This window comes from Pinus tabuliformis, chromosome 6 (assembly GCF_031772625.1).
Source record: "Pinus tabuliformis cultivar Carrire ecotype Pingquan chromosome 6, CPIR1, whole genome shotgun sequence".
In the NCBI taxonomy this organism is placed as follows: Eukaryota; Viridiplantae; Streptophyta; class Pinopsida; order Pinales; family Pinaceae; genus Pinus; species Pinus tabuliformis.
Genome location: NC_142292.1, coordinates 1,545,010,116 through 1,545,029,682, shown reverse-complemented (window position 1 = coordinate 1,545,029,682; position 19,567 = coordinate 1,545,010,116). Strand labels below are relative to the sequence as shown.

Genomic DNA, 19,567 nt, shown 5'->3' with positions numbered 1-19,567 from the left:
TATTATCATCTTTGATGATTGAAGAGGAAGTGTTGTGGAAGATGGATGAGTGATTTGGGATGAGGATGTGGGTGGTTGACTTCGCGGTGAGGGTGTTGAAATGGACGAAGTAGATGAAAGAATCTCATGGTCAGACTCTGGTGGTGTTTTCCTTTCTCTTTTCCTAGTAGGGAGAGGGAGTTGACTTGGTTGAATACCAAATTTCTCACTCTTCAATCTGGTCAGGGGATGAGCAGGATTGTACTGCGAAGTCACACTGCTGTGAGATTTATCAGACTTCTGAGAAAAAATAGAGAATCCCTGGAGTTTATGAATCAAAGTTTGAATTTTTGGGGGTTCAATGATAAGTTGGTCTGATATATTAGGGTAGGTAGCAGTGGTGGATACTCGAGCGACTCCTAACTCCGGGATTAACCGTACTGGAGAAGTCGGGGGAGTTGATGAGGGTGATTTACTCTCAGAATGGCATTTAGATTTTGACTTAGTTGCCATTCATAGTTCGTGCACTCCTTCTAGCGCCAAATATGTTGAGGGCCCCGAAATCGGGTCAACAACAAGGGGGATACCCACCTGGTCCGGAACCTGGTTGGCGGCTCCTTGCCCGTTTGGTGTAGCGGGTCCGACTGGGGATAATGGGACCAGCTTCCCAATCTAAAGGATGTGTGTGTGTGTGTGTAGATTTTGACGATGCTAATTTAGAGGTAATTTTTAAGCTAATTTAATTCTAAACTCTAAACTGACTCTATACTACTGTAATCTAACAAAAACAACACATCTAATCTATACTAACCCGGGGTAGAATTCTTTCATTATGCGATCTAAAAAGATTTCATACAATAATTGGTAATAAAGATCATTCAGCTATCATAAGAATATAAATCAATTAAGATAAACCATTCTGCATAAGAAGTTAGGAAAAACAGTTGTGAACAGCATATCTCATAACAGTTCATTCATATGTCAAGCACAAACAAATGACTCCACCGTACAAAAGTGCCAAATGGTAACCCACATATTCATACATTAACATATAAACAACTCAGCTATATATCACTCTAAGAATATGAGCAGAAATTAATCAAGAGATAAAAGTACCATTTATGACTGATTCCACTCACAAACTTCAAGCAATAACGATTTATCTCTACTTACTTCTAACGTCTACTAAGAGTACAGAAGTGCAACAACAGTAGCAGACATTAAAATTCAAACATAAATAAATCTCGATCCATCCATTCATCAAAAACCCCCTCCGAGGGTGCAAAAGTGCATGTTCTGAGGACAAGTTTTTTGACAAATTTCCGGACCCTTCTCCGAATGCCATGAGAAGGGTTAAATACTACTAACTAACTAATCTTAATTACACAAATTTACGAAACGGCTTCAAATGACCGCCATTTTAATAAAACAAATTTATTTCTAAAAATTGAATCTAATTTCTAACCGTTTCTGTATCTGCTCCTTAGTGTTGTAAGCAATGCAAGGTTTGCATGGAAAGAGTCGGTTGGTTGTCTTTTTCTTTCGCTCGAGCGATAAAAGTAGAAATAACAAAAGCTGGCACCTCTTTCTGACAAACTAGAAGATATTTTTGAAAATCTTCCTCTAGCTGGGTGTATTTGCTGTGTGTATACTTAGTATAACCCAAATTTCTTTCAAACTGAATGTGCTGTTGCTATTTTGGTTTCCGGTCGTGCGAATGACTCAATGAGTTAGGGATTTCGTTGCCTGAACAATCTTCTGTTCTTTGTTCCAGGCTTTTCTGGAGCGTCCTCCCTCTTTAGCATTTTTCTTTTTGCTTTACCCAGTCTGAGCTTCAGGATCTTTTGCAAACATGCTGCTTTTGTGCGCCTTTGACTCTGAGTCTTGGATAGTCTATTTTCATCAGTGTCTGTTGAGTGATACTCTGGAATCCGCGGCCTTGCTGCATGCGGCATCCATCTACAAAGGCATCTCCTCTCTGTTCTTCTAGTATTGGCGCTTTCCCCTTTTCTTTAGATGTTTCCTACATATAGATTTATATTAGTTGCTGCCTTGCAGTTTACGCAAAGGAAAAGAGAAATGACGAAAAGATTGACATGAAATCTTTAAGTTCTAATGAATGCATAATCATGACACTCATAATGACTTGACTCTTCGAAAAGCGCAACACGATCATCCTTCGATACTCAGGTGTGCAATCATTGATTTCCCTTAAGGTGCGCGCTTAATTTTGGGTTTACAGATCATGCCGAAGAAACTTTGCGATGAGTTGTTTCTGCGATTCACATCGTAGCAATTAATAGTCTCATTCATCGCAGATCGCAAATCGTAAAATCGCAGGTTGTAATATCGCAGATCGCAGATCACAATATCACATTGTTCATTTGATCACTGTGCGCTGCTTATGCGACGTCGCATATCGGCCATCGGTGATTCCTTTTTGTTTTCTTTTAAGGGCGCTTTCAAAATATGCGATGCGATGAATTTCGCGTCGCTTCTTTGCAGCTTATTTATGCGCATAGGGAAACGCTTCACTCTCTCTTTGCGATGCGATATAGCTTTTAGGGAGTTAAATACAAAAATTTTGATAAAAATATTTTTGGGATTTTTTGTTAAGGGTCCCCCTTTGCTTGATGTTATTGCTAATATCAAACAAAGAGGGGGGTTGTTGGTGACCACAACACCTACATATTCTTAACATGTATGCACCATGTTGAGAACATACGTCTTTCTAGGAGAGAATTAAACTTTGCAATATCCTTAAAATTAGCGGGCTCTTTCTCGTTGGAGATCTGAATAACACTCTGATGGCGTAGGAATCTTGGGGGACACACTACAGAACAGATCCTCTCACAGATTGTCCTTATAATCTCTTTGCCGATAATTATTTGGTAGAAATTTCTCCCTTCCCTCTCTCTCCAACTTGGAATAATAGATGGGTTGGAGAAGACCACGTTGGGAAATGACTTGATAGATTCTTGGTTCAATAAGACTTGATTGAAAGGCTTGGCAATTTGAAGTCATTAATAGATAGGTCATACATTTCTTATCACACTCCATTTATTCTCAGCTGGACGATGGATAATGTTCAAAAGGGGCTTCCATTTAAGTTCAACAAAGCATATCTCGATGATTCGTAATATAATGACATGACACTCTCCCTTTGGTCTGATATGTCTGATATAAGAGAATAATAAAAAATGAGAGCTATGGTTATAAAGGTCAACATAATAAAATCAAGAAATAGAACATGGGAAAGAATATAAAAAAATCAGCTGATTGTGGAATTACAGAACATCTCCAGTAACATTTCTATTTTTGGCAAGACTATGCAGGGGAAAAACCTAACTAGGGAGGATCTGGATCATCTAAAATTATTGGGAGAAAGGAAAAATGACATCCTAAAAATATAGGACATTACCTGGAGACTCAAGTGCAGAGAAATATGGTTGTGCAAGGGAGACCATAACACCAAGTTTTTTCACAAGTATGCTACCCATCGCAAGCATCTCAATACAATCTAGCAAATTGAAACAATTGAGGGATATTTAGAAAATACCACACCTAAGATACAAGAAGAAGCAGTGAAAGTTTTTTAACACTTCTATAAGGCCAGGGAGGATGTAGATTTTGACGATGAAATATGGGCTCTAAACCTATACCCAACTATGTTTGATGACATCGCCAATGATGAAATTTACAGTCCTATCACATTGGATTAATTTTGTTAGACACTAGGATCCTTTGCAAAGGATAAAAGCTCTGGTTTGGATGGATGGGTAGTGGAAATTTTTATATAATTCTACAAGTTCATGGGAAAAATCCTCTTGGAGGTTGTGTAAGAAGCCAGGACTGGTGGCATGATTATTGGTGCCATATCTCTTGTCCTCCGTGTAGCCATCACAACCAATATTTTGCACTAAGGGCATGAGATAACAACTCAATATTTTTCAGTCCTAGGCCACCATGCATCTTTGGTTTATACAACTTATCCCATGCCACTAGGGGTCATTTATTGGGTTGTGTTATATTCTTTCCACGACTAGCCCATGTAGTTAACCGAGTGGTTAGAAGGGGGGTGGAGCCCCCCCTTCGTTGCGCCGATTGGGCAGCGGGGGGAGTCACATGGGTTTTGAGGGGTGCAGTTAACCCTATATTAGGTTGGGCAGACCTACCTATGGTTTTGTGCATGATTTTTCGCACACGGTTTTGGACGTGATAGTTTTTGGTCCATAGTTTTGGATGTGATGGTTTTCGGTCCATGGTATTGGATGCTTCGGCATGTATAAATATGTATTGTAACATTGAAAGGAACATAATGAAAAATCAAACTGGTAGTCCCGGTTTTGGGATCAAGGGGAAAATATTTGTGTATATGTTTTTTATGTGTTATGCTCTCACATTGTTTATTTTTTGTGTTCTAGAATCATATGCAGGTAATTTCTATACGGGGTTAGAACCTACATTTGGTATCATAGATGTTTTGGCTTCAATGGGATGCATTTATTGCTAAGGGGTTTTGCTCGGGCTTGTGGTAGACCTTGTTCAATGGGAAATCTGCAAGATCGATTCTAGTGGTGAAAGAAGATGGCGAGGAGTGGAAAGATAAAGATCGAGAAATTTAATGGTCATAGTTTTGAGTAATGGAAACTCAAGATGGAGGATCTATTGGTGGATAAAGACTAGTGGATCACAATATATCTGGGTACTAAACCAACGAGACTGTCTGATGAAGAATGGAAGAAGTTGGATCAGAGGGCAAAGAGCACAATACTATTGTGCATCTCAGATTCATTTTTCTAAATGTATCTGGGGAAGCTATGATGAAGGCTTTGTGGGACAAGTTAGGGACTTTGTACCTATCTAAGTCTCTGGTGAATAAACTGCTCCTGCAGAAAGCTATATAACCTGAGGATGAAAGATGGAGACTTGCTGACAGAGCATCTGAATACATTTAATACTGTGGTAAGTTCGTGATTATTTGTTGATATCAAAATTTCAGATGAAGATAAGTGAATCAGTTTGTTGTGTTCTCTACCAGATTCATGGGATAGTTTGATTATCGCAATAGGTAGCAATACAACTGCCTTGCAATTTGATGAAATAGTCTCATCCTTGCTGACGGAGGAGATGAGACGAAAAAATATGGAGAGCCAGTATGGTGATGCCTTGTCTGTACGAGGATGGTCCCAGAACAAAAACAAAAATAAGTCATCGAGTGGGAGATCTAAATCTCCACGAAAACTTGTAAAGGTGGTGTGCTGGAAATGCGGAAAGGAAGGGCACTACAAAAAAGACTATAAATCTAAAGCTCTTGATAAAGGAAAGGGATCTGATGATGCTCCTTCTAAAGAGGCGAAAAACACCTCTGATGAAGGTGGGGATGTGTACTTGGCTTCTTTAAGTACACATGTAGATCATGAGGCATGGTTGTTTGACTCAGGTTCATCCTTTCACTTCACTCCCTGTAGTGGCCAATCTAGGGTGCTACATTAGACTATATTTATTATCAACCAGGGTTGGTAAACTTCGAGGCATGCGTCTATAGTCTATAGAGATAAAGGATCCCTAACTAAGTGTTTATTGTGATGGGTCACAGTACTTCTTTACAGAATATTAAGATATGTTTCCTCTCACCTTAACACTCAGATCATCTAACTTGTCTAACTGTCCTAAGGATACAGCGTATCACTAGACTGAGGTTTTGATCCCCTTACAAGGATGATATGCATAAAAACTCTGTCTAGTTAACACTTGAGCACTCATGAAAGATCAAAGGCATACTACAAATTTAAATACATGTAAACAGAGTCTATGAGGATGCTTTAAAAATATAACGATGGATTAGATCTCTTACAAGATATGGTTCAATGATCTTAACGATAAATCCTTTAAGCTATCACCATAAACATCATTCATAAGGATTGCTAATTAAATCAACAAAATTATAAGCATAACTCTAATTACTATGCATGCTATTCAATATTCAAAAGCTGCTAATGAAATGAAAATGACAGTATACCAGTCCACGTAGGGCCCGTTCGCGTTTCAATGGTACACTGGAATATGCTCAAGCAACTAAGGTATTAACTCATGAACAATGTTATAATAAAACTGTGACTATAATCGAGTTCTGGTATTAAGTTCTGAAGATCTTACAAAAAGCTTGTTCTCAAAACAATACACAGAGATCACCAACCCCGTAACTGTAACTATATCTTTGTTTTTAAAAACAATCAATGCATCGTTTTCATTTGGATTGAATATACATTCACTATGCAATTGTTTCCACTTTTACTATGGAATGATTTTTGGGTCATTTCCATTCTAAACCGATTTCCAAAAAGAAACAAAATGAAACTGTTTTGGGAAACCTATGGCTGTTGCTACCTTTGTCACCAAAAGGTTGGGGCTTTGACCAGCATTGACCGCATAACCAGGAGTGTTTGATTTGCTATAGGATCGATGTGTCTCCATGCTTGTACATTCCAGTTTTCGTTCCTATCCATTCCTTTGGCTTGCCTATCATGCCACGTGTCAGATGATGAACCATTTACAGGATGTTGTGACTTCCTGTAACATTTTTATTAAAAATTCCTAATTTCTAACATAAAAACTCATAAATTAACTTTAATGCAAACTAACAACTATAATGTTATTAATTAATCAATTTCAAGGAATATAAGGGATCTATGGAGGAAAAAGGTAGATGCACAAATTCCATATACGGAAATTGGGCATATACGGAAATTGTGCATATACGGAAGACACGCGCATATCTTCCATATATGCCCAGTTTCTGTATATGTGAAATTTCTGTATATTGAATTTGCACGTATACAATGCAGATACACGAACGGCGTGCATAATCGAGAGGCATGCACATACAAGAAAGTTAGGGATATACGGAAGACATGGGCATGTCTTCCGTATATGCCTAGTTTCCGTATATGCGCATATCTTCCGTATATGCCCAGTTTCCGTATATGCGCACATCTTCTGTATATGCATAGTTTCCGTATATGCGCAATTTATGTATATGGAATTTGCGCATATACGATGCAGATACATGAACGATCCTGTATGTGCATATCTTCCGTATATGCACGTCGTTCGTGTTTTCCGTATATGCATAGTTTCCGTATATGCGCAATTTCTGTATATTGAATTTGCCCGTATACGATGCAGATACACGAACGATGTGCATATACGGAAGGTATGCACATACAAGAAAGTTAGGGATATACGGAAGATGTGTACAAATATTTCGTATATGCATAGTTTCCTTATATGCGCACATCTTCCGTATATGCCCAATTTCCGTATATGCACACATCTTCCGTATATGCACAGTTTCCGTATATGCACAATTTATGTATATGGAATTTGCGCATATACGATGCAGAAACATAAACGAAGATGTGTACAAATTCCATATACATAAATTTGGCATATATGGAAACTGTGCATATACGGAAGATGTGCGCATATACGGAAACTGGGCATATACAGAAGACATTCTGCATCGTATATGCGTAAATTCCATATACACAAATTGCGCATATACGGAAACTGTGCATATATGGAAGATGTGCGCATATACGGAAACGGTGCACATCTTCCGTATATGCCCAGTTTCCGTATATGCGCAATTTCTGTATATGGAATTTGTACACATCTTCGTTTATGCTTCTACATCATATATGCGCAAATTCCATATACATAAATTGCGCATATACGGAAACTGTGCATATACGGAAGATGTGCGCATATACGGAAACTGGGCATATATGGAATACATGCGCATGTCTTCTGTATATGCCCAGTTTTCGTATATGCGCAATTTATGTATATTGAATTTGCGCATATACGATGCAGATACATGAACTTTCCTGCATGTGCATATCTTCCGTATATGCACGTCATTCACGTATCTTCGTCTATGTTACAGAAACTGTGCGCATATACAGAAACTGGGCATATACGGAAACTGGGCATATACGGCAGACATGCGCATATTCGGAAACTGGGCATATACGGAAGATATGTGCATGTCTTCCGTATATCCCTAACTTTCCTGTATGTGCATATCTTCCATATACGCACGTTGTTCATGTATCGGCATCGCAGATGCGCAAATTCCATATACAGAAATTGCGCATATACAGAAACTGTGCATATACGGAAGACACACGCATATCTTCCGTATATGTTCAGTTTTCGTATATGCGCACATCTTCCGTATATGCACAGTTTCCCTATATACGCAGTTTCTATAACATAAACGAAGATGTGTATAAATTCCATATACAGAAATTGCGCATATACGAAAACTGTGCATATACGGAAGATGTGCGCATATACGGAAACTGGGCATATACGGAAGACATGCGCATTACTTCCGTATATCCCTAACTTTCCTGTATGTGCATACCTTCTGTATATGCACGTCGTTCATGTATCTGCATCGCAGATGTGCAAGTTCCATATACAGAAATTGGGCATATACGGAAATTGTGCATATACGGAAGACACGCGCATATCTTCCGTATATGCACAGTTTCCGTATAAGCGCAATTTCTGTATATTGAATTTGCGCGTATACAATGCAGATACACGAACGATCATGTATGTGCATATCTTCCGTATATGCACGTCGTTCGTGTTTTCCGTATATGCACAGTTTCCGTATATGCACAATTTCTGTATATTGAATTTGCACGTATACGATGTAGATACACGAACGACGTGCATATACGGAAGGTATGCACATACAAGAAAGTTAGGTATATACGGAAGAAGTGTACAAATCTTCCGTATATGCCTAGTTTCCGTAATGCGCACATCTTCCGTATATGCCCAGTTTCCGTATATGCGCACATCTTCCGTATATGCACAGTTTCCGTATATGCGCAATTTATGTATATGGAATTTGCGCATATACGATGCAGAAACATAAACGAAGATGTGTACAAATTCTATTTACAGAAATTTGGCATATACGGAAACTGTGCATATACGGAATATGTGTGCATATACGGAAACTGGGCATATACGGAAGACATTCTGCATCGTATATGCGTGAATTCCATATACATAAATTGCGCATATACGGAAACTGTGCATATATGGAAGATGTGCGCATATACGGAAACGGTGCACATCTTCCGTATATGCGCAATTTATGTATATGGAATTTGTACACATCTTCATTTATGCTTCTACATCGTATGTACGCAAATTCCATATACATAAATTGCGCATATATGGAAATTGTGCATATGCGGAAGATGTGCTCATATACGGAAACTGGGCATATACGGAAGACATGCGCATGTCTTCCGTATATGCCCAGTTTCCGTATATGCGCAATTTCTGTATATTGAATTTGCGTGTATACGATGCAGATACATGAACTTTCCTATATGTGCATATCTTCCGTATATGCATGTCGTTCACGTATCTTCGTTTATGTTACAGAAACTGCGCATATCTTCTCAAAAACTTAGCACTATGTAAATTAAAAAGCTAATTATAAGATTTTCAAAATATAAATAAAAATAAATTGAAAAAGACTCATCGGATAGATATATAATGTAGACCATTGAAATTTCAGTGGAAATTTCGTTATGATAAAGTTTGATAGATATATAATGTAGACCATCGAATTTATTGTTAAAATACAGAAAATGTTTCATTGAACTAAAGATTGTTAATTTTCACATTTAAAAAATTACCACATGCTGTTTTTGGAGAGGACAACCAAGGCCTTAGCTTAGGGAAGAAAAGGAAAAAATTCCATATTTATAATCATTAATAGAGACAAAATTCGAGAGGAAAAGAAAGATAGAGTCGTCGTTAGTGACTCGTTTGGGGCTCTCTTGTAAATAAAAAGTTTTTGTTGAATGGCGTCGTTACATATTTGCAATAACATCCCCAATCCTCAAACAATGGAGAGACAATGCCAGATCCATATAATAGACTTGTCGAGGATGTTGTTAAAATCATTCGATGGTATTCCCATTCACCTTTGTTGGCTTTCATCGCCAAATTGCATCGGCAGGGCTTTAGAAAGGGATGTATGGATGTAGCCCAAAGGATGCAGCTCATTTTCCATTTCAAAAATCAATATCTTAAGCTCATGCTCAGCTATACCAAGGCACAAAATGTCACATGGGAAAGGAGAAACCTCCTGGAACATATCTAACAATAGATGATTAAATGGAAAGCTTTGAGCATCTCTTATCTCTGTCATGTAGTCGAAAACTCCCTTCAGCACACACAACGGGATCTAATTCTCCAATTTAATAATATAGTGCATGATACGCATGTAATAAGCCACACAAAAACCTTTGTTTTAGAGTCTAAGCTATGTATTGATATAGAAGAGGAGGATGCAAGGATTAATGATTGTAAAAGGAATGATAAATCTACGAACCATCATTAGAGTGAAGTTTTGAGAATACTCACCGAAATTGTGAGAGTGAAACGAACTTGGCACAGGTTATGTGAGAATGTGGTCACGAAGTTTATCTTGTACCTCTTCACCTATGAAAGCTACGCACAAGGAGAGTCAGTATCTTTCTCCATCCTCCAATGGTGGTAAGGCCCAAGGGAGATTAGCTATGGAATATAGGCGCCTGGTTTCATCATTAGTAAATGAGTCACTGCGCGCTAGTTCACAACCATGTTTAGTCGAGGATTATCGATTCAATTTCAAATTCCAAACCGGCAATGGCACGGATTCAAGCTCTATGGGCGAGCCTTATACAGTCTCCAAAGTATGCTAGCTGCTTGTCATCCTCGGCTTGCCTTCCATACTATAATGAAATAGCACACTTTGAAATTCAAATTTGAATTCAAATCAAATGGGTAGATGAGTATTAATGTCGACGGACTAGATTACGTACTATCATGTATGTTATGTCCATGAAGTGCATTCTCGTCAGTATTATATGGTCATGGAGCAGTCGCCGGAAATAATCGCGTTATTTGTTGCCAAGAAACCAGGGAGATGGGAGTCCCCATATCGAGGCGGCCAAAACCCACTGTCAAGGTACTGTCTCTCGTACTCTTAAGGTGTAATAAATATCCTATAGGGGTGGAAATAAGGCTTGTCGAGTATATGACGTTTCCAAAATATTTGACTAATCACATGGCCGTCATCAATTCATTAGTAAGGACCAAGTATAAAAATAATGAGAATAGCATGAATGATTCAAATTAATGCAAGAATTAAGAAATGCTGCTAAGAGTATTTAGGTTGATAGATGTCGGTAGAGTAACTTTTTTCAATTTAAATGTTATATATATATATATATATATATATATATATATATATATATATATATATATATATATATATATATATATATAGATATTCGATATAATTTTAAACCACATTTATTTTATATACTTATAAAATTAATATTTAAATTATTAAATAATATAATATAAATGTAAATTAAAATAATCAATTAAAAAATCACAATAATTTAGTTTTATCAACTATATTTATTAATATAATTGCAATAATAATAAAGAAATTATTAATAAACAAGTGTTATATAGTAGCTATTATATGTTGTTTAGTTTTAATATAATTAAATTAAACTAAAAGTAAAAGTATTAAATTTAAGTTAGTGTTAAGGTTTAGTATCTAGTTAATTTAAGTTTTATTGATTGGTAAATTGAGTATTTTGTTAATAGCTGCATTATGGTGGTGGAGAATTCAATCTTACCCAACAATAGTAATGGCTTATTGTGCTAGTAGTACATTTGTCGTGAAGGTTGTCTAGAAGGTTTTACATTTTCCACAAAAAAGTTAAATAGATATATTTTAAAAGGTATTTGTTCTTGCCAAAGTATAAATAAATATTTTTCTTGCGAGATATATCTATGAAACATAGATTGAATATATTCCTTAAAAATATATATATTAAAATTGAAGTTGATTTATTTACTAAGTTATTTCTTATTTGAATTGAAAATTATTTGAATTTATTATCAATAATTTTATACTTATTTGTTATTAATATTAAGTAAAATCACAACTTTTTTTACTATAAGTAAAATTATTTGTTAAAAACAATTTTTTAAGTGTCAAACTAGTTGTAATATATATTAAATAAAAATTTATTATTTGAATCAATTTTCATTTAATTATTGATGAGTTTATGAATATAGTTATTTATTTCAACTAATAAAGCCTGCATGTACCAATATTTATTAATATTGAACTTGTTAATTAATAATATTTATTATAAAAGTAGTTTGAATATTATAAAATAGTTAAGTAATGTTTTAGTTAATTAATGGTTGATAAGATTTTATTTTGTTATTATATGAAACTGAGAAATTTTGTTGGTTAGTAATCACTAGAAACTCTGTACATTTACATTTACATATTAATCTTATTTATTTTATGCAAATATTTGATTAAATTATGATAAATAGTAATTGATAGTATTTAAGTGAATATGAAAATGAGCTATTTGCAAGGATTTTAATATAGTGATTTTTTATGAAATTTAAATATGAAAAATTTTAATCCTAAAATCATGACATAAATATTACAATTGTATCTAAAAAATTATCACACAAATATAAGTCAATTACCAATATTATGTTAAACAAAAATTGCAAGAGAAATATTACAAAATGAAACTTGAATCGATAAATAATTTTAGATATTACAGAGAATCTGCAATTTTCTTTTTATTATCAAACACAAAGTAATAGTTAATGAAAATAATACTTTTACTTAAAAAAAAAGGTAGCACACCTCTCCTAACAACATTTACTATAGTTGTGGAATGCATTGATTGCCACTCTACTTGGTGGAAAGTTTCAGATTGAAATCCCTAAAATTTTATTGGCTCCATTCCCTGTCACGGGATTTATTCATGGTGTTCCAGAAAAAAGTTTGTCCACAGCTCATTCCTTCCACACAACGTTGCAGCCCAACTTTGTCTAAAGCTCTCTCCACCTATGCGTAAGTGATTGCAACGGGCTTCATGTCTGTAAATAATTGAATTCATGTATACATTCTTTGTCTTGTTCGTTATTGTAGTTTTTTTCCATTGCTCTGTACAAGTCTTCTGATGTAAAATCTGTTGAACAGACGAACAAAGAGGGAGAAAATTACAGTATTGAGACGACTGCTTGTTTGAAACAATGAACTCTTGGCTAAACTAACTGCATCTCCCCCAAAATAATCGTAATGAGGAGATTGTTGGTAACCTAAATTCGACATAGAATAGAAAAAATGTGTAGCTGTTGTTTCGACGACATTATCAGCCAATGGCAAACCAATACGCTCAAATTCTTCGTTTCCGATGGAATCGTTCACAACTAGGTCGCGCCATGAGAATTTCCTGGTTTCTTGAATGTTCCATAATTTGAAGGCTTCATCTGATATATGATTACTGCAGCCCTCATCGTTATAGCCATTTGCTCTTACAATTCCACAGTGTCGCACGACTATTTTTATTTTAACGGTAGTGGCTTTGAACACAGGATTTTGAACAGGAACAGGAGATTTTGATCTTGTTCTTCGATTTTCTGAAGTCCTGGGTTGAGATTTGTTCATTGACAGGCACAGCTTCTTGCCCATATGAGTGTTCCAGTAATTCTTGATTTCGTTGTCTGTTCGACCAGGCAGTCGTCCTGCTATTAGAGACCACCTGCAAATACATTGTATAGTTGAGATTAACTCAATGGAAGATTTCCAAAATATTTCAAAACCTAAGAAAACCGAAAGTGTCATGTGCACTGATTTTCTACATACCGATTGCCAAGAAGACGATGCAACCGAATAATGAGCTCCTCCTCGTCGGGAGAAATGTTACCACGTTTAATGTCGGGGCGAAGATAGTTAAGCCACCGCAATTTGCAACTCTTTCCACATCCCTTAAGACCTGCAAAACAAAACCTACCCGCTCATTTAGCCTCTCAATGCGCATTTTGTTTGCAATAAAAATTGCAATTAGAATTTTACTGAAACTCACCTGCTTTTTTAGGGATATTTTTCCATCCATTGCTGCTATGAATTCGAATGTATTCAGAGAGATTCATATCCTCCATGGCGGACCAAGCCCCACGGCTAAGACCTTTTGAACAGCTAGGGGATCTAACGATCTTCAATATTCTTCCGTAACCCATTAAGGCTAACTCAAAATAGCTGATGGTCTGCTCTGACATGGGACTGGCCTCCTTGCTTCCCTTTGAAAATAGCACACTTCGAAATTCAAATTTGAATTCAAATCAAATGGGTATATGACACGGGACTGTCCTCCTCGCTTCTCTTTGGAAATAGGGTGCTTCAAAATTCAAATTTGAATTCAAATCAAATGGGTATATGAGTATTAATGTCGGCATACTATCATGTTACGATCAAGGCCGAGAGTGAGGTAAATGTGCCGGAGGTTGGTAAATGTGCTCATCAATATGCCAGAGGGAGGCCAAAGTGGCTGCGGGCAAGGTCGCCGTCGAGGGGCAGGAGCAAGGCAGCCGGAGAGGGATGGATGCGCCGGATGGATGCCATGATGCATGGTCGAGGATGAAAGGGCGCCATGACGTCAACCACACCGTCTGCCGTTGTCAGAAGGGGTACCTCCATAGCATTAACTTTGCTATGGAGGTGGAAATACGAAACGCCGGGGGTAAGTAGTGGGCGCGTTTAATTTGTTATAAACTTTGACAAAAAACCGACATATGTTCGTTTGCGTTCGTTATAGGTCAAGTTTGTTATAATTTATGCGTAGTGTTCATTGAACCTTTCAAACGAATTTATGCCGAGTAGTGGGCGCGTGTAGTTTGTTATAAACTCTGACAAGAAAGTGGCATATTCCAGTTTGACAATGCCCACGACTGTTTGTGTTCGTTATATTATCTGACAAAAGCAATGTACTACACTCCGGTTCATTATATTATCTGACAAAAGCAACGTACTACACTCCGGTATGTATGGGCGCGTGTAGAACACAACCACGATGCTGAAATTTGTTATATTCAAATAAAAAATTATCACGCTCTCATAATGGCGTGATAGAAATCATGAAAATTTGGATTCGATGAAATCTTCAAAGGGTGTGGGAAGTACATATAATTGTTCAAGAAAGTGGATATATATATATATATATATATATATATATATATCTCAATTCTTATTATTTTGTTGCATTTTGGTCCTTTTCTATTTATGTTCATATTGGCACGTGTGTACTTGGATGTGGTTGGTTTGAGTCTAAGTGAGTAAGTTTGTGGTTTGAGTCTCTCTTAGTTGGTGTGGTCTGTGTGTGAGAATTTACAACTTTTGAGTTCATGGAGATAAATAACTGTATGCATGGATGTTATCTAATTACATTTATATAGTATGATTTTAAGCTTTACCATGTTATGATTCCTTTTTACCAATTTGATTGCAAATGTTGCAGTGTAACTGCATTCGGTGTTCATGTCATCCTATGTTGCACGGAATGGTAACGTTGATTCCTTGGATGAGCTCAATGAAAGAGAGGAGAGACTAGACTTCAATATGATGCAAAACCGTCAACATCCTTCACAACAACTTTGAGCTACAAGTATGTAATACCTTCCATACTGATTCAAGAGTTTCGCAAAAATAGCTCTTCCAATGGCCATGAATATTCCATGTCTACTAAATTTAATAATTTATAAACAATGGTTTCCAAAATCACTTTTAATAATTGAACTACTTCCCAAAAACTTCCAATATGTCTTTATTTAATCAAATTTTTAAGTGATTATTGTATCTTTATCTAATTAACTCATTTATTGTTCTCTATCCATGTTGAATTAACTATTTATTGGTTTCATGCTAGTTTAATCTATCCATCACCATAACCAACCGATCTTTTATTGTTCTCTATCCATGTTCAATTAATTTTTTATTGGTTTCATACTAGTTTACTCAATCCATCATCCATAATCGGTTGATCTTTGCTTGTGGAATCTTGTGGAATTAAAAGTTGTTTTTATTTACATCAACTTAACCGGGATATTTAATTAGTTGATTGACTGGCTACACAAATTTTTCCATCAATTTAGCTCGCCTGTGTTTTTTGAAAGATAAAGCTTACCTTTATTCCTAATTTAAGTCTCCTCTTCCATGCAACTTAATTACAATTAGTTTTATAAAGTTAAAAGTGCTTGTTTATTAAAATTAGTTTTATAAATTTAAAAGCTAATTACAAAATATGCGCTATTATTAAGCTCCATTTCAAATTAGTGTTGTAATATATTAAACCAGACATCTCAAATCTTGTCTACAGCATGAGTGTATAAATATTTTTGTACAAATAAACTCACTTAACTTTGACTAAATCTGTCCATAATACTTGAAGCTATATCTTGTTGTACAACGTAGCAAATATACATAAATCTCATTGTACATGATTAGATATGTGAGAAGGACCTTTAATGTCTCATCCAGAGGAAGATGAAGCACGATTCTCTACCAAGGGAGGGCATCTTCTCCCCCATAATTCCTTTTTGTGATGGATAGTGTTTATGGATAATTCTTTTTGCAACTATGTAAAGCATTTATGGATAATTTTTCTAGCACATTTGAAATGATGAGCACTTTTTTCGAAGCCTTGTTTATGTTTATGTATACTTTTTTCGCACATTTGAAATTCTGAGCAATTTCTTATTAATATTCTTCTCTCCTCACACCCAATCACAGTTAGTCCTCACCCATCACTAGGAAATTAAATTTTCTTCTAACATATAAACACAAATAACAACAAAAACTGATTGTTTACCATTTCAAAACACCATTATGTTTTCTTCTCATATAATGGTGATCAATTAGTTGAAATGGAGCACTACAGGTGCCCTATAATGGTGATCAATTAGTTCAAACAGAGTGCTATACGTATATTGTCTTAATGCACTATTATATTAAAAATACATCTTAACAGCGAAGGTATTGAAGACAATGACCAACTAGAATACAATGCTGTTGTTTTTGTAATTTGTGTTGCAGCCACCCTAACATGATTTGCTCCAAAGCTATTTGCAATTACATTTGAGACCGCATCAAACCATAGTATATGAAAAATTACAATAGTATTATTAAATATAGAAAATGGCTTGTATTGTTCCATTGTACTTACCTCTATGACCAGTGGAGGTTTTAAGATGGCTTGTATTGTTCCATCGTACTTACCTCTATGAGGTGGTGGAGGAAATCTAAAAACGTTTAAAATACTATAAATAAAGAGAATAAAATGATATGTAATTATTTGTTCCTTTTATGTTTTTGTTAGGACGATAAGGAGGATAGAAAAGGTAGAGGTTGAGAAGGAAGCAGAGGAGGTTGGGGAGGGGGAGGAGGAGGAGGATGTTGGCAATAATACTGAGAGGGGGGGTGAATCAGTATTATCGCATTAATAAAACTTTTTCATTTCCATAATCAGATTCATATATGCTACTTCCACAACTTCTTATGATTAAGTTAATTGATCTTCAATGAGTGCATTAGAACATTATCAACCATATTATCAGATAACAGATGCCGTAATAGAGAATAGATCATCACACATAAGGAACACACATGAACACCATGATATAAGGTGGAAACCCAATGCGGGAGAAAAACCACCTGCTGCAAGTCATCTCAATCTTCTTCTTAATAAGAAAATCCTTTTACAATATTTGTACTGGTGCAGTCTTATACCAGTACGGGAGCTACAACCCCCTTTGCTCTTGTACTAGCCGATCCATTTACCAGTACGCATGCTGCTACCTGCTACAATGCTCCAAAGATCTCCCTTAGCTTTTGTACTAGCTTAGATACTAGTACATAGGCGCTGGCCTACAATCTTCTCTCCTCCAGGTACCACGTTTCATCAATTTTCAGACTGGATACACCGAAGCACAACACATAATCTGAAAGGCCACTTTTCACCCAATTTTCATACTGGACCCAACAACAACATTGAAGCTCATAATCAAAAACCTTATGAATCACCCAATCACCAGATCCATACATATACAATGATATTATGAGAGTTATCAACCAGATCTAGTACATAAATATAAGTCATTAATCATGCTGTTATCTGAACTCAATACGAGTAACCAAACATCAGTTATGCACCCAAAACCCTGCAGAATAGTCAAAGGCAGTTAAAACAAATTTTAAGCAGGGATCGCAACTTCACTGGTATAGATCTGCGGATATCTGTACTACCTCCACACCTGCGCCTTCTGTGGCGCCGCGACCACCACACCTGCGCCTTCTGTGGCGCCTCCGCACTGCGCCTTCTGTGGCGCCTCCGCACTGCGCCTTCTGTGGCGCCTCTGTGGCGTCTCTGCACTGCGCCTTCTGTGGCGCCTCTGCACTGCGCCTTCTGTGGCGCCTCTGCACTGCGCCTTCTGTGGCGCCTCCGCACTGCGCCTTCTGTGGCGCCTCCGCACTGCGCCTTCTGTGGCGCCTCCGCACTGCGCCTTCTGTGGCGCCTCCGCACTGCGCCTTCTGTGGCGCCTCCGCACTGCGCCTTCTGTGGCGCCTCCGCACTGCGCCTTCTGTGGCGCCTCCGCACTGCGCCTTCTCTGGCGCCTCTGTGGCGTCTCCGCACTGCGCCTTCTGTGGCGCCTCCGCACTGCGCCTTCTGTGGCGCCTCTGCACTGCGCCTTCTGTGGCGCCTCTGCACTGCGCCTTCTGTGGCGCCTCTGCACTGCGCCTTCTGTGGCGCCTCTGTGGTGTCTCCGCACTGCGCCTTCTGTGGCGCCTCCGCACTGCGCCTTCTGTGGTGCCTCCGCACTGCGCCTTCTGTGGCGCCTCTGTACTTCCGCAGCTGCAGCGCTCGAGAGATCACCCTTCACAGATTCGCTTTCAACTTCCCTTTCATAGATCAAACTTTTAAAACAATAACCCAATATTTCAGATCTTAAGATATTCGATTTGCAAGAATGAATTAGCCAAGTGATCTCCTTTTCTTTATATAGGCTTAGGCCTTTCACAATACCACGGGCCAAAACCATAGGATCAAAAAAACTGTTGGACTAATACCATGAACCAACCGTGAGATCAACACTTTTGACAAAGTACCATGGTCCAAAACCATAGGTTCAAATACCAAGGACTAACTTCCATGGACCAAAGGTAAGTTCTCCGACATATACGCGCTTTTCCTCATAGGTTCAAATACCAAGGACTAACTACCATGGACCAAAGGTAAGTTCTCCAACATATACGCGCTTTTCCTCATAGGTTCAAATACCAAGGACTAACTGCCATGGACCAAAGGTAAGTTCTCCAACATATACGCGCTTTTTCTCATAGGTTCAAATACCAAGGACTAACTACCATGGACCAAAGGTAAGTTCTCCAACATATACGCGCTTTTCCTTGCATGAAAGTGCGTGAACTTTTTCTCTACACGAAATAAACTTTTCTCTGCATAAAAGTGCGTGAACTTTTCTCTACATGAAATAAAATTTTCTCTGCATATAAGTGCGTGAACTTTTCTCTACACTATAATTTATTATCTGAGATGAGTGGGTTGCCATCAAGTACAACATATGTATCATAATGTCGACAATCTCCCCCTTTGGA

The 19,567-nt window shown here is 37.2% G+C and overlaps 1 protein-coding gene across 1 annotated transcript; it reads right to left on the bottom strand.

Annotated features, from left to right (window-relative positions):
• Positions 1-13,042: 13,042 nt before the first annotated feature.
• Positions 13,043-14,142, bottom strand: LOC149264617 (uncharacterized). The gene is made up of 3 exons (XM_089399958.1): positions 13,989-14,142; positions 13,769-13,898; positions 13,043-13,664 (listed from the first exon to the last, which is right to left on the bottom strand). The coding sequence occupies exons 1-3, from the start codon at positions 14,140-14,142 to the stop codon at positions 13,043-13,045; spliced, it is 906 nt and encodes a 301-aa protein (XP_089256084.1).
• Positions 14,143-19,567: the final 5,425 nt, after the last annotated feature.

Excerpts from the sequence above, each read along its gene's own strand:
- LOC149264617 (XM_089399958.1), bottom strand. The coding sequence starts at position 14,142 with ATGGGTTACGGAAGAATATTGAAGATCGTTAGATCCCCTAGCTGTTCA. Across the intron at positions 13,899-13,988 it reads AAATATCCCTAAAAAAGCAG|GTCTTAAGGGATGTGGAAAG; the intron begins GTGAGTTTCAGT and ends TTTGTTTTGCAG. Across the intron at positions 13,665-13,768 it reads CATCGTCTTCTTGGCAATCG|GTGGTCTCTAATAGCAGGAC; the intron begins GTATGTAGAAAA and ends ATGTATTTGCAG.